Below are 19,389 nucleotides of genomic sequence, written 5' to 3' on the forward strand. Positions count from 1 at the left end.
TAGAACGCCAGGGTGGAATGGGAACTGCATTTAAAAAAATGAGACAGCTACTTACCCAAGGAGAGGGAGAGCTCTGGGTCCTATAGAACCTTCCGGCTCCTCTCATGGTCCTGTCGTTCCGGTGCTGGCTCGCCCGGTAGCAGTATTTGACTAAATTAGTCAAATACTGCTTTACCCGGCCAAAGGAGGCTTCAGAAGTCTTCAGGGAGCCCGAGTGCTCCTGAAGAAGGGTGGCCCTGTACTGCACCTGCGCAAGCACGCTCACTTGTACGCTCACGCCTGTGCAGTATGGAGCTGCACGACTTCGGGAGGACACGGCTCCCGAAGACTTCTAAATACCCTTTCGGCGGGGGATTGAAACAAGGGGGAGCCAGCACAGGATGGAGAGCATCGAGAGAGGAGATGGAAGGCTCTATACGACCCAGAGCTTTCCCTCTCCTTAGGTAAGTACAGTATTTGCTTCATTTTTTTTAAAATGCGGTTCCCATTCACTTTAAGGACCTGTTCACCCTAGATACCGCGCATTGAAACCACAGGATTTTGCCAGGATTGTGTTTTGCAATTTTCATCCCAGTGAATCAACAGGGATAGGCAAGGGTAAGAGTGTGAACATTGGGGATGCCCCATGACTTGTAGTTGCACCTCTGCTTGAAGCCACGCCTGCGATGTAGCACAGAGCCACTTGTGCATGGCTTTGTCCTCTGTGCAAGCATGGCTCCATGCCACTGCGCAGACGCTGGTCGTACTTGCACCTACACAGTGCAGTTGCGCTCATAAGCAGACAGAAGTATGGCTGTGAAGGAGATGGGGGTCCCGTTGAGCTGAGAATTGGAACAGACTCTAAATTATCTATAGGCTTCTCTAATGCAAGTATCTAACTTAATTTTTTTCCCCCACAGTTGTTTGTTTTTAACTGTTTTCAACCTTTTTGTAAGAGTGTGATGCCTCCTAGCATTGTGGATGGGTTCGTGACCAGCCTTGTTGTCTCTTAATCTTAAATTACTGCACTGTAAAGGTAGCCATACACTGGTCGATTTGCCATCAGATTCGACCAACAGATAGATCCCTCTCTGATCGAATCTGATCAGAGAGGGATCGTATGGCCACCTTCTGCAAACAGATTGTGAACCGATTTCAGCCTGAAACCGTTCACAATCTGTGGTGGTGGTGCTGCCGCCGCTCCCCCGCATACATTACTTGCTCCGTCAGCGCGACTCCCCCGGTCTCTGCTGTCTTCTTCTCCGCGCTGGTTTGGTCTGAGGGTCCGGCATGCTTCACTTCTTCATGTTTGGGGGATGTTTAAACAGTAGAGCACCCTCTACTGTTTAAACTTCCTGCCGGGACAGGAAGAAGTGAAGCATGCCGGAGACCAGACCAGAGCGGAGAAGAAGAAGACAGCGGAGACCTGGGGAGTCGGGCCGGCGGAGCAGGTAATGTATTGCAGCTGTATTGCGTCCGTCGTCGGGCACTCGAACGCCGCTAGCGACGCGCTCCCTACCTGCGGGCGATCAACGGTAATTTCACGCACGGAGCGATCGACGGGATCGATGTGACAGCAGATTCGATCCCAGTGATCGAATCTGCTGTCGATCGGCGGGGAATCGGCCTAGTGTATGGCCAGCTTAAGTGGCTCTCAGTTTATGTCTTTGAGCTATCTTGGTACAACAATTTGCTCATTTAAAGGAACGCTATCAAACCATGTGTTCTAAAATGACAATGTACAAATAATGTCTAAGCAGCTGTGTAAACATTTTCCTACTTTTCATGTTAAATATCAGAGGCAAAAGTTTTAGTTCTTTGGCCTCGATTCATAAAGCATTCCCGCATTCGGAAATGCTGAAAACTGCTCACTTTACCGACCACACAGCAAAATCTATATTCATAAAGGCTTTTTCCGCATGAAAAGCCGACATTCGCGAGCAGAGTGATCAATCACCGCCTTGCGCGGTGATTATCATAGCAAAAGTAACAAATGTCAATTCATAAGATTAGAGGTAGCAGTATGCGGACGGGTATTACCGCTACCTCTGATGTGGCGAGAAGCGTGCGGAATACATTGCAGTGAATGGGACAGACCTCCCAAGCAGCTGCAGAGAGAACACCGCACGGAGGGATTCCGCCTGCTTCTCCTGTTTCCGCATGTCTCCCGACAGCCTAACGCCTGCCTACAGCGGAATATCTCCGCACGCCTGTCACAACTAGCAAAATTTTTATGAATTACCACCCTGAAGGCGAAATACCGACAGCGGTGTTTCCCCGCTCGACGTTACCTTCCCGACAGCACTTTTATGAATCGAGGCCATTATGTGTAGATTTTAGCTACGTTTAGAATGTCTCATCAGAAGTATGAATCTGTAAGAATATCTGCAACCTGACATGCTAAGAACAGTGTAATATTGAAGCAGATTACCTAACCTGACAGGCTTTTGTTTTCATATATCAGGTTTCACACACACAATTACAGATGTTTATGTTGCCCATAAGATACATTTCCTCTGCTCTCTGTGAGAGAAAGCTCTGCCTGTCTCCGACTGAACTCTCTGCACACATAGGGGCTCGATTCACAAAGCGGTGATAACCCAGTTAAAGACTTTAGGCGTGATAACCATTTTTATCATGCCTAAACTCAGTTTAGGCATGATAAGTTTAGGCATGATAAGTTTAGGCATGATAAGTTTAGATAAGTTTAGATCGCGCGCAAAGTCCCGCACGCAAAGCAGCACCATTAAACTCTGTGCAAAGTGCACCAGACTTTGCTAGAGCAAAACTTTTGATCAGCTGTGCACTGCGGTGCTAACCCAGTTGGTGCTTAAACTTATCCCGCCTAAAAACTTATCACACCTAAACTTATCACACCTAAACTTATCATGCCTAAACTGAGTTTAGGCGTGATAAAGGGCTTTTCACTAGCGTGCTAACTGTTATGCTGGGAATACACGTTTCATTTTTGCCTTCGTTTTAGCCTTCGATTCGTTCGGTAAACGAATCGAGTGTTGAAAACGTATGTGAAAATAGTCATAATCTCATTATAGTTTCGATTAATAGACCCCAAAAACAAACGACTAGTGATCGAACATGTTTGATATTATCTCTCTTTATCCATCTAATCGAGACATTGGTAGGCTTGATGGCTGTTCAGATCGATTATATATTCGTTTATGCCGTCCGTCCCTGTACTACGTTTCGTTTCTTTGCAGCCTTCGATCATTGGAAAAACGAAACCATCAGAATCGAAAAAAACCCCGAAACCGTGGGTGGTGATATTAACCGTACGGTCGATTATTTCGGGATCGAAAAGGACAAAGGGCACAATAGAAACAAAGGTTTAAACGAAGGCAAAAACGAAACGTGTATTCCCAGCATTAGCACCGCTTTGTGAATCAGGCCCATAGAGTTAATGATGCACTGTGAAGGGAATCCCCTCCCCTCATGGCTGAGTCTGGTCAGAGTTTCAGCAGACTTCAGAAAAGTGTGAAAGGGATTAGATAACAGTAAACAGAGAGATAAGGATTCAGATGTACACACCAACACTTAGCAGCACTTCCCAAACATTTCCTATCTCAACTGAAAAAAAAACATGTCAGTCGATAGTGTCGCTTTAAGTATTTACCGGTATTTTTTGTTTTTGTTTACTAACTAGTGTTCTTTTTCCAAAGATAGCCCCACGACACCAGACTTTAAAAAGCAACTGTGTTTGCGTTGCCACCCATCAGCCAGTAACTTCTGCCCCTTTTCCTGTCATACTCTGCGTTAGAGATGTAGTGAACGGTTCACCGGCGAACGGTTCCAGGCGAACTTTGGGGGTTCGCATTCGCCTGCACCAGACGAACTTTTGCGGAAGTTCGATTCGCCCCATAGACTTTAATGGCCGCCGACTTTAACGGTTAATAGCAAAGTCCCCTTACATAGTAGAAACACCAAAATTGTTGGGAATGTTAAGTGGAATAGTGGGAACAAGAGGAAATTTTTTTTTTTCAAAAAGACCTTATACTTTTTGAGAAAATCAATTTTAAAGTTTCAAAGTAAAATGAGCCGATTCATAAAAAAAGAACCGGTTCATTAAAAAGAACCGGATGATTCAAGAACTGTTAGTATAGCAGAGAATGCGTCCTGAGCAGGACGTGAAGCTGCCGGCTCGCTGCTGTCTCTCCCCACCTGCCTGCACCTGTCACCCTCACCTAGCCTGGCACCCAGCGCACCCATGGGTGCCAGGCTAGGCGAGAGTGACAGGTGAGGAGGTGGGGAGAGACAGCAGGAGCCGGCAGCTATGCGTCCAAAAGGAGGCATTCTCTGCTATGTGGGAGGCGCCGGAGATCTTCAATCAACTTAACTGAAGATCGCAACATAAGAGGATACAGTTCGTTGGATCGTTTACCGTGGATATTGGCGTGGGAAAACTTTTTTAAAGGTACAGGTAAGTATTTATGGTTAATTTAGAATAATAAAATACTTTTCTCGTGGTTGTGTTTTTATTTCATTTAACCCTTTGTGGAAATGGGTAAAGGGTACTTTGTACCCCTATACTCATTTCTCCTGGGAGGGGGGGGGGGCATCTGGGGTCCCCTTCTTAAAGGGGACTCCTAGATGCCACCATGAACCCCCCCCCCCCAGGGAGTCGTCGCCCCCACCTCCTCCTGGGGCACCGGAGGTGGGGAAGAGCCCCTTGTCCATGGATTGGACAAGGGCTCCGGGGGGGGGAGGGGAAGGCTTGGCTGCCCCTCCCCCCCGGAGCCCCCCATACCATGGACCATGCGGGCTGGTATAGCTCAGGGTGCGAAGCCCCAGTCGGCCGGGGCTCCGCATTCTGGCTATCCCAGCCTGCATGGGGGACAAGGGGTTACAGAGGCTCGGGAGGGGGGACCCCACATCATTTTTTTTTTCATTTATTTCCCACACTCAGTACATAAAAATAATAATAAAAAATATATATATATATATATATATATATATATACATATATATACACACATATATATATATATATATATTTTTTTTATTTTTTTTTAAAGGACTTACGAGGCCACAAGTATGAAAAAAGTTAAATACCATTTCATAATCCAGATCCATGGAGGACGCCATCTGCGCCCCCCGTTCATTCCGCCATGGCACCCGCAGTAATACCGGCCCCAGTCGGGTCCCGACCCCTCCAAACGGGTCGAGTTCTCATTCCCCCCTCAGTATGGCCGCCACAGATTGCCGCGGCTGCGCAGTCCGCAAAGATGCGATTGCGGCTGCGCAGCTCTAGGTCCTCCTCCCGATGCGTCTGATGTATGCACGCATATTGATGACGCGGCAGGAGGAGGCCCTAGAGCTGCGCAGGTGCAATCACGTCTGTGCGGACTGCGCAGCCGCGGCAATCTGTGGTGGCCATTTTGAGTGGGGAATGAGAACCCGACCTGTTCGGAGGGGTCGGGAGTCGGGACCCGACCGGGGCCGGTATTACTGCGGGAGCCATGGGGGAATGAACGGGAGGGCGCGGATGGCGTCCTCCATGGATCTGGATTATGAAAAGGTATTTAACTTTTTTCACATTTGTGGCCTCGGAAGTCCTTTAAATATTGTTTCCTGCTATCTTTTTAACATATCCTGCAAATTTGGTGTTGCTAGGATGTAAGGGGCCTTTGCTATTAACTGCTAAAGTCGGCGGGTGATGATAACCAACTAGAATTATAGGGGTGCAAAAGTGTTGAATTCTGCCATAGGCTTCCATTAGGCTCCCTATTTCTCTTTCAAAAATCTCAAATCTTTTCAAAGGGCAATTGCTCAGCAGTGGCAAATTTTCTAGCATTGTAGGAACTGTTAGGGGGATCATAACTGGTGAGTTTCGGGCCCCTAGGCCGAGGAGGTCATAGCCTAGGGTCACAAAAACCTGTTTATTTGGGCAATTTCAATGGTGGTGAGTCTGACGTACATAAATCGCAGCAATGGCCGTTAGCAACGTCTGAATCTCACAAATTTTGTCTCATGCAGGTAGAAGACATATTGTTAGACTTGGGCTCCAAAGATGGGTTCCTTACATCTCTGCAAACCAGAGTTACAGGGCTCCAAATTTGGTAAAATCCCCCATAGGCTTTCATTGGGCCTCCTATTTACAGTTCCAAAATCTCACATCTTTTCAAAGGGCAATGGCTCAGCAGTACCAAATTTTCTAGCATTGTAGGACCTGTTAGGGGGATGATAACTGGTGAGTTTCGGGCCCCTAGGCCAAAGAGGTCATAGCCTAGGGTCACAAAAACCTGTTTATTTGGGCAATTTCAATGGTAGTGATGCTGACGTACATAAATCGCAGCCATGGCCGTTAGCAACGTCTGAATTTCACGAAATGTCTCTTGCAGGTAGAAGACATATTGTTAGACTTGGATTCCAAAGATGGGGTCCCTACATCTCTACAAACCAGAGTTACAGGGGTGCAAAAGTAGTAAAATCCCCATAGGCTTTCATTGGGCCTCCTATTTACACTTTCAAAATCTCACATCTTTTCAAAGGGCAATGGCTCAGCAGTGGCAAATTTTCTAGCATTGTAGGAACTGTTAGGGGGATCATAACTGGTGAGTTTCGGGCCCCTAGGCCGAAGAGGTCATAGCCTAGGGTCACAAAAACCTGTTTATTTGGGCAATTTCAATGGTAGTGATGCTGACGTACATAAATCGCAGCCATGGCCGTTAGCAACGTCTGAATTTCACGAAATGTCTCATGCAGGTAGAAGACATACTGTTAGACTTGGATTTCAAAGATGGGGTCCCTACATCTCTGCAAACCAGAGTTACAGGGGTGCAAATGTAGTAAAATCCCCCATAGGCTTTCATTGGCTCCCTATTTCACTTTCCAAAATCTCACATCTTTTCAAAGGGCAATGGCTCAGCAGTACCAAATTTTCTAGCATTGTAGGAACTGTTAGGGTGATCATAACTGGTGAGTTTCGGGCCCCTAGGCCAAAGAGGTCATAGCCTAGGGTCACAAAAACCTGTTTATTTGGGCAATTTCAATGGAGGAGATCCTGGCGTACATTAATCGCAGCCATGGCCGTTAGCAACGTCTGAATTTCACGAAATGTCTCATGCAGGTAGAAGACATATTGTTAGACTTGGATTCCAAAGATGGGGTCCCTAAATCTCTGCAAACCAGAGTTACAGGGGTGCAAAAGTAGTAAAATCCCCCATAGGCTTTCATTGGGCCTCCTATTTACAGTTCCAAAATCTCACATCTTTTCAAAGGGCAATGGCTCAGCAGTACCAAATTTTCTAGCATTGTAGGAACTGTTAGGGGGATCATAACTGGTGAGTTTCGGGCCCCTAGGCCGAAGAGGTCATAGCCTAGGGTCACAAAAACCTGTTTATTTGGGCAATTTCAATGGTAGTGATGCTGACGTACATAAATCGCAGCCATGGCCGTTAGCAACGTCTGAATTTCACGAAATGTCTCTTGCAGGTAGAAGACATATTGTTAGACTTGGATTCCAAAGATGGGGTCCCTACATTTCTGCAAACCAGAGTTACAGGGGTGCAAAAGTAGTAAAATCCCCCATAGGCTTTCATTGGCTCCCTATTTAACTTTCCAAAATCTCACATCTTTTCAAAGAGCAATGGCTCAGCAGTACCAAATTTTCTAGCATTGTAGGGACTCTTAGGGGGATCATGACTGGTGAGTTTTGCCACTGCTGAGCCATTGCCCTTTGAAATGGTGTGAGATTTTGGAACGGTAAATAGGAGGCCCAATGAAAGCCTATGGGGGATTTTACCAATTTTGGAGCCCTGTAACTCTGGTTTGCAGAGATGTAGGGACCCCATCTTTGGAATCCAAGTCTAACAATATGTCTTCTACCTGCATGAGACATTTCATGAAATTCAGACGTTGCTAACGGCCATGGCTGCGATTAATGTACGCCAGGATCTCCTCCATTGAAATTGCCCAAATAAACAGGTTTTTGTGACCCTAGGCTATGACCTCTTTGGCCTAGGGGCCCGAAACTCACCAGTTATGATCCCCCTAACAGTTCCTACAATGCTAGAAAATTTGGTACTGCTGAGCCATTGCCCTTTGAAAAGATGTGAGATTTTGGAACTGTAAATAGGAGGCCCAATGAAAGCCTATGGGGGATTTTACTACTTTTGCACCCCTGTAACTCTAGTTTGCAGAGATGTAGGGACCCCATCTTTGAAATCCAAGTCTAACAATATGTCTTCTACCTGCATGAGACATTTCGTGAAATTCAGACGTTGCTAACGGCCATGGCTGCGATTTATGTACGTCAGAATCACTACCATTGAAATTGCCCAAATAAACAGGTTTTTGTGACCCTAGGATATGACCTCTTCGGGCTAGGGGCCCGAAACTCACCAGTTATGATCCCCCTAACAGTTCCTACAATGCTAGAAAATTTGCCACTGCTGAGCAATTGCCCTATGAAAAGATTTGAGATTTTTGAAAGTGAAATAGGGAGCCTAATGGAAGCCTATGGCAGAATTTAGCACTTTTGTACCCCTATAATTCTGGTTGGTTATCATCATCACCCGCCGACTTTAGCAGTTAATAGCAAAGGCCCCTTACATCCTAGCAACACCAAATTTGCAGGATATGTTAAAAAGATAGCAGGAAACAATATTTAAAGGACTTCCGAGGCCACAAATGTGAAAAAAGTTAAATACCTTTTCATAATCCAGATCCATGGAGGACGCCATCCGCGCCCTCCCGTTCATTCCCCCATGGCTCCCGCAGTAATACCGGCCCCGGTCGGGTCCCGACTCCCGACCCCTCCGAACAGGTCGGGTTCTCATTCGCTCCTCAATATGGCTGCCACAGATTGCCGCGGCTGCGCAGTCCGCACAGACGCGATTGCACCTGCGCAGCTCTAGGGCCTCCTCCTGCCGCGTCATCAATATGCGTGCATACATCGGACGCATCGGGAGGAGGACCTAGAGCTGCGCAGCCGCAATCGCATCTATGCGGACTGCGCAGCCGCGGCAATCTGTGGCGGCCATATTGAGGGGGGAATGAGAACCCGACCCGTTTGGAGGGGTCGGGACCCGACCGGGGCCGGTATTACTGCGGGTGCCATGGCGGAATGAACGGGGGGGGCGCAGATGGCGTCCTCCATGGATCTAGATTATGAAATGGTATTTAACTTTTTTCACACTTGTGGCCTCGTTAAGTCCTTTAAAAATATATATATGTGTATATATATATATATATATATATATATATATATATATATATATATATATTGTTTTTATGTGCTGAGTGTGGGAAATAAATGAAAAAAAAATGACGTGGGTTCCCCCCTCCCGAGCCTCTGTAACCCCTTGTCCCCCATGCAGGCTAGGATATCCAGAATGCGGAGCCCCGGCCGACTGGGGCTTCGCACCCTGAGCTATACCAGCCCGCATGGTCCATGGTATGGGGGGCTCCGGGGGGGGGGGAGGGGCAGTCAAGCCTTCCCCTTCCCCCCCCCCCCCCGGAGCCCTTATCCAATCGATGGACAAGGGGCTCTTCCCCACCTCCGGTGCCCCAGGAGGAGGTGGGGGCGACGACTCCCTGGGGGGGGGGTTTGATGGTGGCATCTGGGAGTCCCCTTTAAGAAGGGGACCCCAGATGCCCACCCCCTCCCAGGGGAAATGAGTATAGAGGTACAAAGTACCCCTTACCCATTTCCACAAAGGGTTAAAGGAAATAAAAACACAACCACGAAAAAAGTCCTTTAATTTTCTTAATTAACCAGAAATACTTACCTGTACCTTTAAAAAAATTTCCCATGGCAATATCCTCGGTAAATGATCCAACGAACTGTATCCTCTTATGTTGCGATCTTCTATTAAGTTGATTGAAGATCTCGGAAGCCCCCCACCCACATAGCAGAGAATGCGTCCAAAAGTCCTTTTGGACGCATAGCTGCTATCTCCCGCTGTCTCTCCCCACCTGCCTGCCTGCACCTGTCAACCACCACCTAGGCTGGCACCCAGTGCACCCATGGGTGCACTGGGTGCCAGCCTAGGTGGGGGTTGACAGGTGCAGGCAGGTGGGGAGAGACAGCAGCGGGAGCCAGCAACTTCACGTCCTTCCGAGGATGCATTCTCTGCTATACTAACGGCTCCTGAATGAGCCAGATCTTTTTAATGAATCGGTTCTTTTTTTATGAATCGACTTTTTTTTTTTTATTTTAAAATCGATTTTCTCAAAAACTATAAGGTCTTTTTGAAAAAAAAACTTTTCCTCTTGTTCCCACTGTTCTTCTTAACATTCCAAGTACTTTTGGTGTTGCTAGCTTTTAAAGAGGCTTTGCAATTAACCATTAAAGTCGTCGGGGGTATATTTTCCCACGGTCAGAAGGAGAATTTTCATTGAAACTTTAAAATTGATTTTCTCAAAAACTATAAGGTCTTTTTGAAAAAAAAATTTTTTTCCTCTTATTCCCACTGTTCTCCTTAACATTTTCTGCAAGTTTGGTGTTTCTAGCTTTTAAAGCGGCTTTGCTATTAACTGCTAAAGTCGGCGGGCGCTTAATTTTCCCACGGTCAGAAGGAGTTACTTTAAAATTGATTTTCTCAAAAACTATAAGGTATTTTTGGAAAAAAAATTCCCCTCTTGTAGTCACTGAAAGATCTCAGGTGTTAGACACCTTGAAACATCTTTTCCATCACTTTTGTGGCCAGCATAATTTTTTCTATTTTTCAAAGTTCGCCTCCCCCTGAAGTCTATTGCGGTTCGCGAACTTTTCCGCGAACCGAACCTTCCGCGGAAGTTCGCGAACCCAGTTCGCGAACTGAAAATCGGCGGTTCGCGAAATCTCTACTTGCCGTCCTCCACTATCCCTGTTCGATCAATGAGACTGGGAAGCATAGGGCTTTCTGTTGGTTTGTAAAAAAAAACAAAGCCCAATGTAAATCTTACCTAGCATCAAATAGGATTCTCATTGCTTCACCATGTACAAATGAGAATTTTCCTTGTTGCAGGAGGATTCCCATTGGTTGTTTTGCAAACCAGTGGGGTGCCCCATGCTTCTGCTGGGCCTGAAAGCCCTCCAGTGGAACAATCGGCAGCAGTGGAACTAAAAATCCAGGGGGCAGGTGAATGATTTTCATGGGGCAAGAAGCCTAGTGTGAACTAACACCTTCCATTCCCATAGGCTTCCATTGCGTCCATTTTGCGGCATTTGTGATCAGCCTGGGGAAAATGCAGCAGGTCAGGACTTTGCATTTGCGGTCTGGTGATTTCATCCTACATTTGTGTTCTGTTTGACAGTATAAAGGCATCCTATTCACAAAATCACAACATAGGATGCATTTACTGTCTGTCTTTATGTTTGATTCCGTTCCAGTAAATACAGTTTTTTTTTTGTTTCTGTATAAACAGCCCTTGTTAAGCTCTCTGCAGATATTCATAGAAAATTTCAAGTCTTTGCCCATGAGCACCATCTGCTGGTATATGTACTATGCAGCGTGTGTAGGCTGCCTTCACAGATCTCTGTGTTTGTTGACAGGTGTTTTATAGACTTTAATGTTCTTCTTACATTTCATCCTTGGTGTTCTCCTCTCTCAGGATTTCTCATGGCCCTGAAGAGACTGATGAGTAACCCGCTGTACCTCCTACTGTTGTTGATGACACTTCTACAAATAAACAGCTTCCTGGGATTCATCACCTACAAACCCAAATTTATGGAGCAGCAGTATGGCCAGTCTATCTCTAAATCCAACTTCATCACCGGTAGGTGGGCAGGCACAGCTGCACAGTCACATGACTCCACAGCATCCCATAGATACAGGGCTGGATTTACCATAAGGCACCGTAGGCATGTGCCTACAGGCACCTGATTATGATAAGGCAGCTCACTTCCCTCCTTAAGTGCCTCCCTCCCGCTTTATCTATGAAGAGTCCTAAGCGGAGTGTAAATGAGACGTTACTCACCCGGGTCTCAGCATTCCAATGTCCAGATCTTCCTTCGGTCAGGGGCACCTCTAGCTACTTAATACTGAGGATAGCTCCAGCTACCTAATACTAAGGGGCCTATGCCGGGAAAGGGAACTAAGGGAGAAGTGACAGCTGGGCCAGCCAGGATGCTTGGGGTGCGGCAGGGGTTTGTAGGTGTATGGAGGGTGAAGTGTAGGGTGCCAGGACATATAAGCCTATAGGCTCCTGTGTTGTAAATGGGGGCCTGGCCATAACAATTAGCTCTTGTCCCCTACAGGTGTGACCACCTTACCGGCGGCGGCTCTTGGCATGTTCCTCGGAGGGTTCATCATGAAGAGATATAAATTTGGTTTACTGTCAGCGTCTAAAATGTCATTCATCACATCATTCACAGCCTTTCTCCTGTCCATGGTGGTATTCATCATTGGCTGTGAGAATAATGACGTGGCCGGAATCACCATCACCTACAACGGGCAAGCTGATCATTTTCATTGTATTCATTTGAATGACTTATTGCAGCTATGGCTTAAATTCACTAAGACCTGTTAGGTGAAAAATAGTAGGTAATACTCTGTACACAACAATTCACTAAGATTTTCATGCCTGCGGTAATAGTTTTTGGTAATTTACCGAAAAATATGGCTTCAATTCACTAAGACCTGTTTGGTAAAAAGTAGGCATCTAACCAGCTGTGGAGTAAGCAGGATTCTAGACTTGTTGCTGCCTGAGGCAAACATTGTGAGGATGCCTTCCCCCACCCCCCACATTTGAAATGTAATAATAATTCCACAAATGACACCCAGCAATCATCCCACATATAACCTTTAACAATTGCCCCCACGTATCATCATTGGTGTCAGTGGGCATTATAGATACAAAAAATACCCCAACATGCTGCGTATCATCCTCTCAACCAAAGTGCAGTCACCGCACCTGGCCCTCATTGGTGTTCAGCGGGCCATTGTGTCTGCTCCTCATCATTCCTGCCCAGTGTGTGGGGGATAAGGAGAGTGACTCAAAGTTACAGAAAATCAGAAACATTGACAGTTTCAATACTTATGCAAACTTCATGCAGCTCCCGATTTTAATCCAAAGGATATCCCAGGATGTTTACACATGTACAGCAGTTTAGTAACCAAAGCTTCTAAAAAAATAAATTAGCATGACATAGCAAGTTCAATTAAGGTGGCCATACACGATACAATAAAAACGTTTGATTTTCCCGTTTATTCGATCTCAATGATCGAATCGAATGAAAGTCTAAAATATTTTTTTTTCGATCAAGAAATTCGAACGATTATCCCGTTTTTTTGAGAAAAATCTGATCGGACATGCTGGAAAAATCTTTATATTCGATCTAGTGGAATAATCGAACTAAATTATCTAAAAATGAAAAATTGTACCATGTATGGCCACCTTTAGGGCTGTAACCCACTAGAGTGCTTTTTTGAGTGTTTAGGGAGCACATTAAATCGCTAGCAATTTCCCTAAATGCTCTGCCAATTTAAATGTAACAAATTCCACAGAAGTGATTGCGATTAGCAAAATTGCAATTGCAGGACATGCAGCAATGTAAAGTATTGAAGTGCTGGCAAATCACTCATGTATCGCTACATACAGCAATTTGTGTGCGATTTTACAATACCGCAAACTGCAAAAAAAGATAATAATTTGAAAGGACCAATCAGAATTAAAATCGCAAATCGCTATCACAACCACTGGCAAAAAGCTTACACTTTTTAAAATCGCTACCAAAATCACCAGAAAAGGCTTATGAAATGGCTTACAAACATTAAAGAGACTCTGAAGCGAGAATAAATCTCGCTTCAGAGCTCATAGTTATCAGGGGCATGTGTGCCCCTGCTAAACCGCCGATATCGCGCCGCTAAACGGGGGTCCCTTACCTCACAAATCCCCTCCTTGCAGCCGGGGATCTCTTCCTGGTTGAGGCAGGGCTAACCGCTGCAGCCCTGCCCCTTCGCGCGTCTGTCAGCGCGTATCTCCGCCTCTCCCCCGCCCCTCTCAGTCTTCCTTCACTGAGAGGGGCGGGGGAGGGGCGGCGATGTGCCGCTGATAAATGCGACTAGAGGCAGGGCTGCAGCCATTAGCCCTGCCTCTAGGAGCAGCAAAATCTACGACCAATTTGGTCGTTGATTTTGCGGGGGGGGTTTGGGTTGGGGGTGAAGGGACCCCCGTTTAGCCGTGGGATAGCGGCGTTTTAGCAGGGGCACACGTGCCCCTGCTAACTATGAGCTCTGAAGCGAGAATTATTCTCGCTTCAGTGTCTCTTTAATTAAAAATGCTAGCGACTGAGCCAGGCATTTGCGATTTGTAAAAGAAAAAAGTGTGTTCCTGCGCTGCTGTAACACTTGATGGCAGTGAAGATGCTCCCAGGTGCTGCTTCAAGCGCTGGGTGGCTCCAGCAATCTGTGCAAGTGAAGAGAAGAAACAGGAGCCCCTCTCTGGTGCATTAACGTTTAATTAGAGAAATAAGCGCATTAAAATTACACTTACAGTGTGTGAGGACAGATATAGCGTGTCTCAAAGCCTGCCGTCAGCTCCTCTCCTAGCTCTCTCGCTTTACTGTAAGTGTAATTTTAATGCGCTTATTTCTCTAATTAAACGTTAATGCACCAGAGAGGCGCTCCTGTTTCTCCTCTTCATTTGCGATTTGTAGTGGGTTCCAGACCTCAGATTGAGAACAATTGTTTTTCTTTGAACTGACTGAGCCATTGAGCCCTGCAATACCTACATGTATCTGACTACTAATCAGCACTGACCTATATACCCCTGCCCTGTACTTGTTTTTAAGATTTTATTTTATTTTAGTATACCGCCATAAATCAAATTAACAGTTTATAATAGTTCCTGGTGTTTATTTTGATGAAGGTCCCCATACATTTGTCGATATTTCCTGTTGATTCCAGGCAAATCCAATCACTCTGATCTCCAGGCATGTAATACAGATTGCTCTTACCCTCATCACTGTGTCTTTAATCAGAGACCATAAGGTCACTAGCCTGTGTGTGAATCTAATGCTGGGTACACACTATGAGATTTTATGGTCGATTTACTGTCAGATTTATTTCCAACATGTCCGATTTGCTTTCCGATCGATTTCCGTTAACATTAATAGGAAACCTATCGGAAAATGCCCGGAAATCGATCGGAAAGCAAATTGGACATGTTGGAAATAATCGATCTGACAGTAAATCGACCATAAAATCTCATAGTGTGTACCCAGCATAAGGAATGTCTTCAAAAGTCTAGCTGAATAGTGGCAGTCTACAAGTTTTTTTCAACCTGTGATTGCTTTGCCTGTAACTTTGTACATCAAGTCATGAGAACATTGCTGCAGACTGAGATTTTTTAAGAACATTGTGGGGCCTCTCTGGATGTACCCTACTTCTGCATCATATATTTTTTTTTTTACTTTCTGATGTCCTGCCTGGCAGTATGCTTGGAGAGGGTGTGTATAGCTTCTGCCAATGACAAGCAGTGCTGCACATTCCACACATTCCAGCCTGAGCTCGACAGACGACAGATGAAAGGAGATAAGATTTATTACAGAGACAGTGAAACTAGGAAAGGCTGCAGTAAGACAGACCACATTACAACAGTAATAGGAACTTATAGGATAGAAGAAATAAGGCTCAAAATTTTGTTACAGAGTCTCTTTAAAACACAGAACATCTCACTTGTTTTCCAGAATGCTCTATTCTTAGTGAATTGACACTTGTTGAGATGTTTACCGCACAAGTCAGTAATTTACCTCACTAGTCGAAAATTTTACTTTTCCATGCGGTAACAGCCCTAGTGAATTGACATTTGACTGGTTGATTGGTAAAATCAGCTATTTTCATTAACAAATGTGGTAATGCTTAGTGAATTGAAGCAATTATGATTAACTGTTCAGTTTGGAAAAATATTCTTAGGCAGGTCCTCTATAGTGATGAGCGAATATGGCCATTTTATTTTCGCCATTATTTTTGTGAAAGTGTCATATTTACGCATGGATGAGAACACTCCCAAAAATATATGGGCATGTGAAAACACATTTGCACTGACGTCAGTGTGCATAAAAGCGCAACTTTTAAAGAAACTCTGAAGCCAATTTAAAAACTGCTTTTACCTTTTATTTATGTTAGGCATGTTTGCCCCTGTTAAAACGCTGCTATCCCGCGGCAGAACTAGGGTTTTTTACCCCCCCGAATCCCCTGGGGCACATTGCGGGGAGCGCTTCCTGTAGAGGCAGAGCTTTTGGCTGCAGCTCTGCCGCTACTTACGTCCATCAGCGCTGATCGCCGCCTCTCCCCGCCCCTCTGTCTTCCTTCACTGAGAGGGGCGGGGGAGAGGCGGAGATACGCGCTGATTGACGCGCATGGAGGCAGAGCTGCAGCCGAAAGCTCTGCCTCCCTGGGCAGCGAAATCCATGACCAAGAAAGTCGTGGATTTTGCACAGGGGATTTGGGGGGTAAAAAATTATCGTTCTGCCGCGGGGTAGCGGCATTTTAACAGGGGCAAACATGCCTAACATAAATAAAAGGTAAAAAATAACCTTTTTTTAAGTGCCTTTTAGAGTCTCTTTAAAGAAAGTTCTTATTTTCATGAAAATACATATCTAGTGAAAAATCCATTCTATTTTTGCGAAAATTTTTCACCAGTTGAAAATGTCAATGTGAAAAGGAGATTTCCCCGCGTTCTCTGTAGTTATGAGCACAAATTTCGCATAAATGTAATTTCGCATCGAAATTCGCAATTACTTTGCAACATTGTAATGCAAAATTTAAGGAAATTTTACAATTAATTTCGTCTGCAATTGTAATCATTTATAACTTCACATCATTTTTGTGTCATTTTGTGCCGACTTTAGCGGCTCATAGCAAAGCCCCCATACATACTATTGCCACCAGAATTACTACATGTGTTAAGGAGAATAGTGGGTACAAGTCCCAAAAAAAGTTTAAGTTTAAAAAACATTTTTCCTTTGCATTTTTAAAAATGATTTTCTCAAAAACTACAAGGTCTTTTTGAAAAAAATGTTTGACATGTACCCACTTCTTTCCTTAACATATGTAGCATTTTGGTGACAATAGTATGTTTGGGAGCTTTGCTATTCACCGTTAACCACTTAAGGACCGGGCCAATTATGAAGGCTCTGTGCTGCGTGGGCTCTCCAGCCCACAGCACAGATCCTGTTCCAGCCAGGGCGACCAGACTTCCCCCCTTTTTTCCCCACTAGGGGGATGTCCTGCTGGGGGGTCTGATCGCCGCCGGCTAGTTGTGGTTAGCGGGGGGCTCACCAAAGCCCCCCTCCGCAGCGTTTTCCGCCCTCCCTCTGTTTCCCTCCCCTCCGTCCCCTGGGCGCCGTCCTGCGTCGTCTCTGACAGGCTTCAGCCTATCAGAATGCGGTGATCCCCGGCGCAGCAGCGCCGTGTGATGTAAACAGCAGGGATTTCTTTCCCGCGTATTTACATGTAGCCTGCGAGCCGCGATCGGCGGCTCGCAGACTGTTCATGGAGACACCCTCCGTGAACTGACATGGAAAGGCTGCTCGAACGAGCGGCCGTTTCCATGTAAAACCACTAACGACCAGCCGCTGCCTATCGGTGTTAGGCGGTCGTTAAGTGGCTAGGTCAACATGAAATTACGCAAAAATTATGTAAAAATTACGTGAAATAACAAATGATTACACAAAATCAATTGAAATTACAAATGATAATTACGTATGGGAGCAATTGTGAAAATTTACACTAAATTTCAGCAAGATACCTGCCCATCCATCCTGTACAGCTTAGATAATGTACAATATATAATTGTAGGAGGAAGTACTATGAATACATGCCTAATTAACTGAATATGTGTATGGGTGTATCCACGCAACCAATTTTGATTGGCCAATGATTGGTAATCTGTATTGGTATGTAACATCCTGCTTCCCCCTTTCATTTCAGGAGTAAAGTACAGGCATTTCATGAAGGTAACTTCTTCTCCTCCTGCAACTCACATTGCCAATGTTCCACCAACCAGTGGGATCCGGTGTGTGGAGAGAATGGAATCACCTATATGTCGGCATGCTTGGCAGGCTGCGCATCTTCTACAGGAGCAGGAAAGAATATGGTAAGACAAGGAATATAGCCAATTCCCATAACCCTTTGCATGGTCAGGTCAAGAGCTGGAATTTCTCCTCTATCAGGCAATTATTAAAACTCGCTATATCTTCTGTACAGTGGTGCTTGAAGGTTTGTGAAAATGTTTTATGCTAGGTACACACAATGCATTTTTCCAGTCGATTTTCCATCCGATCGATTCTTGGCTTGATTCTCTTATCTTTTCTAATCAATTTCCATTCACTTCTATGAGAAATCGACCAGAAAAACTATTGGAAATAATATCGGACATGTCAGAATTTATCTATTGAACCATCTATCTGCCGAAAAAGCTTATGGTGTGTACCTAGCATTATATTGTTATATGAATGTGACAGATCTAGGTGTGGTAACAAAAAAAAATGTAAGTAAACCTGAGACAAAGGAAAAAGTTGCATTTTACTTACCTGGGGCTTCTTTCAGCCTCCCATAGTCTGTAAGGTCTCTCGGTGGCCTCCCGATCCTCTCCGTTGCTCTGTAACTATCTGTGCATGTGCAGAACACTCTCACGGATTGGAGAGGGATTGAAGAAACTCTTGCCTAGGACTGCACATGTGCAGTAGTTCGCAACTAAACCAATCACATACTGTAATGGGTGTGACAGCTGAACTACGGAGGGGACAGGGAGAAGACAGAGGGACCTAACCGACTATAAGTAAAACGCAACTTTTTCCTTTGTCTCACTACCCTACATGTCAGCTCTGACTTGGGCTATTAGCTCACAGCTTTTACATTTGTTTTTCTTATGTTTATTTTGTGTTTCACACTTTACACTGTAAATACACAGGGCCGGATTTAAGCCAAGGCCACATAGGCCATGGCCTAGGGCACCATATGATCAAGGGTTGTTGGGCGGCAGTCTATACTGGGGGGAGGGTCACCTGATGGGTTGGGGTCATCAGGCTAACTATAAGGAAGTGTGGAGGGTTATCTGGATTCTTATACTGACGGAAGGGGGAAGTGGTCATCAGGCTACCTTTACTAAGGGAAGGAGGTTCATCAGGCTGGAGGAGGGGGGTTATCTGGCTACCTATACTGGAGGTGTGGGGAGAGAAGGTCGTCTGGTAGCTTATACTAGAGGGAAGGGTCAATGGGTTACCTATACTGGAGTGGGGGGGGGGGGTCATCTATCTACCTATGCTGGAGGGGGGGAGGCTACCTATACTGAAAAGGGGCAGCTGCTAACAGTGGCCTTGGGCAGAGTACAAATCCAGCCCTGTAAATAAAGTGTACCCCTGATGAAGCCCTTTTTGGGTGAAACAAGTAGGGTTGTTTGTGTGTACGTTGTGGGGTGAATCACTTCCTCACTAGTATCTGTTAGCAGTGTCTCATAAAGTGG

General features: G+C 45.4%; 1 protein-coding gene and 1 long non-coding RNA gene across 3 annotated transcripts in view; one reads left to right on the forward strand and one right to left on the reverse strand.

Moving 5' to 3' along the window:
* The window catches only part of LOC137564305 (solute carrier organic anion transporter family member 1B3-like), a 74,219-nt gene that overhangs the window by 28,985 nt on the left and 25,845 nt on the right, over window positions 1–19,389 (forward strand). The window contains exons 9-11 of the mRNA XM_068278033.1: window positions 11,533–11,697; window positions 12,179–12,374; window positions 17,856–18,021. Of these exons, the coding sequence (XP_068134134.1) occupies window positions 11,533–11,697; window positions 12,179–12,374; window positions 17,856–18,021 (527 nt within the window). The remainder of the gene's footprint in view (window positions 1–11,532; window positions 11,698–12,178; window positions 12,375–17,855; window positions 18,022–19,389) is intronic.
* LOC137564308 (uncharacterized) overlaps window positions 1–19,389 on the reverse strand; it is a 205,368-nt gene that overhangs the window by 14,354 nt on the left and 171,625 nt on the right. The window lies entirely within an intron of this gene.

The sequence above is a fragment of the Hyperolius riggenbachi genome, chromosome 3 (genome assembly GCF_040937935.1).
Source record: "Hyperolius riggenbachi isolate aHypRig1 chromosome 3, aHypRig1.pri, whole genome shotgun sequence".
Taxonomy (NCBI): Eukaryota; Metazoa; Chordata; class Amphibia; order Anura; family Hyperoliidae; genus Hyperolius; species Hyperolius riggenbachi.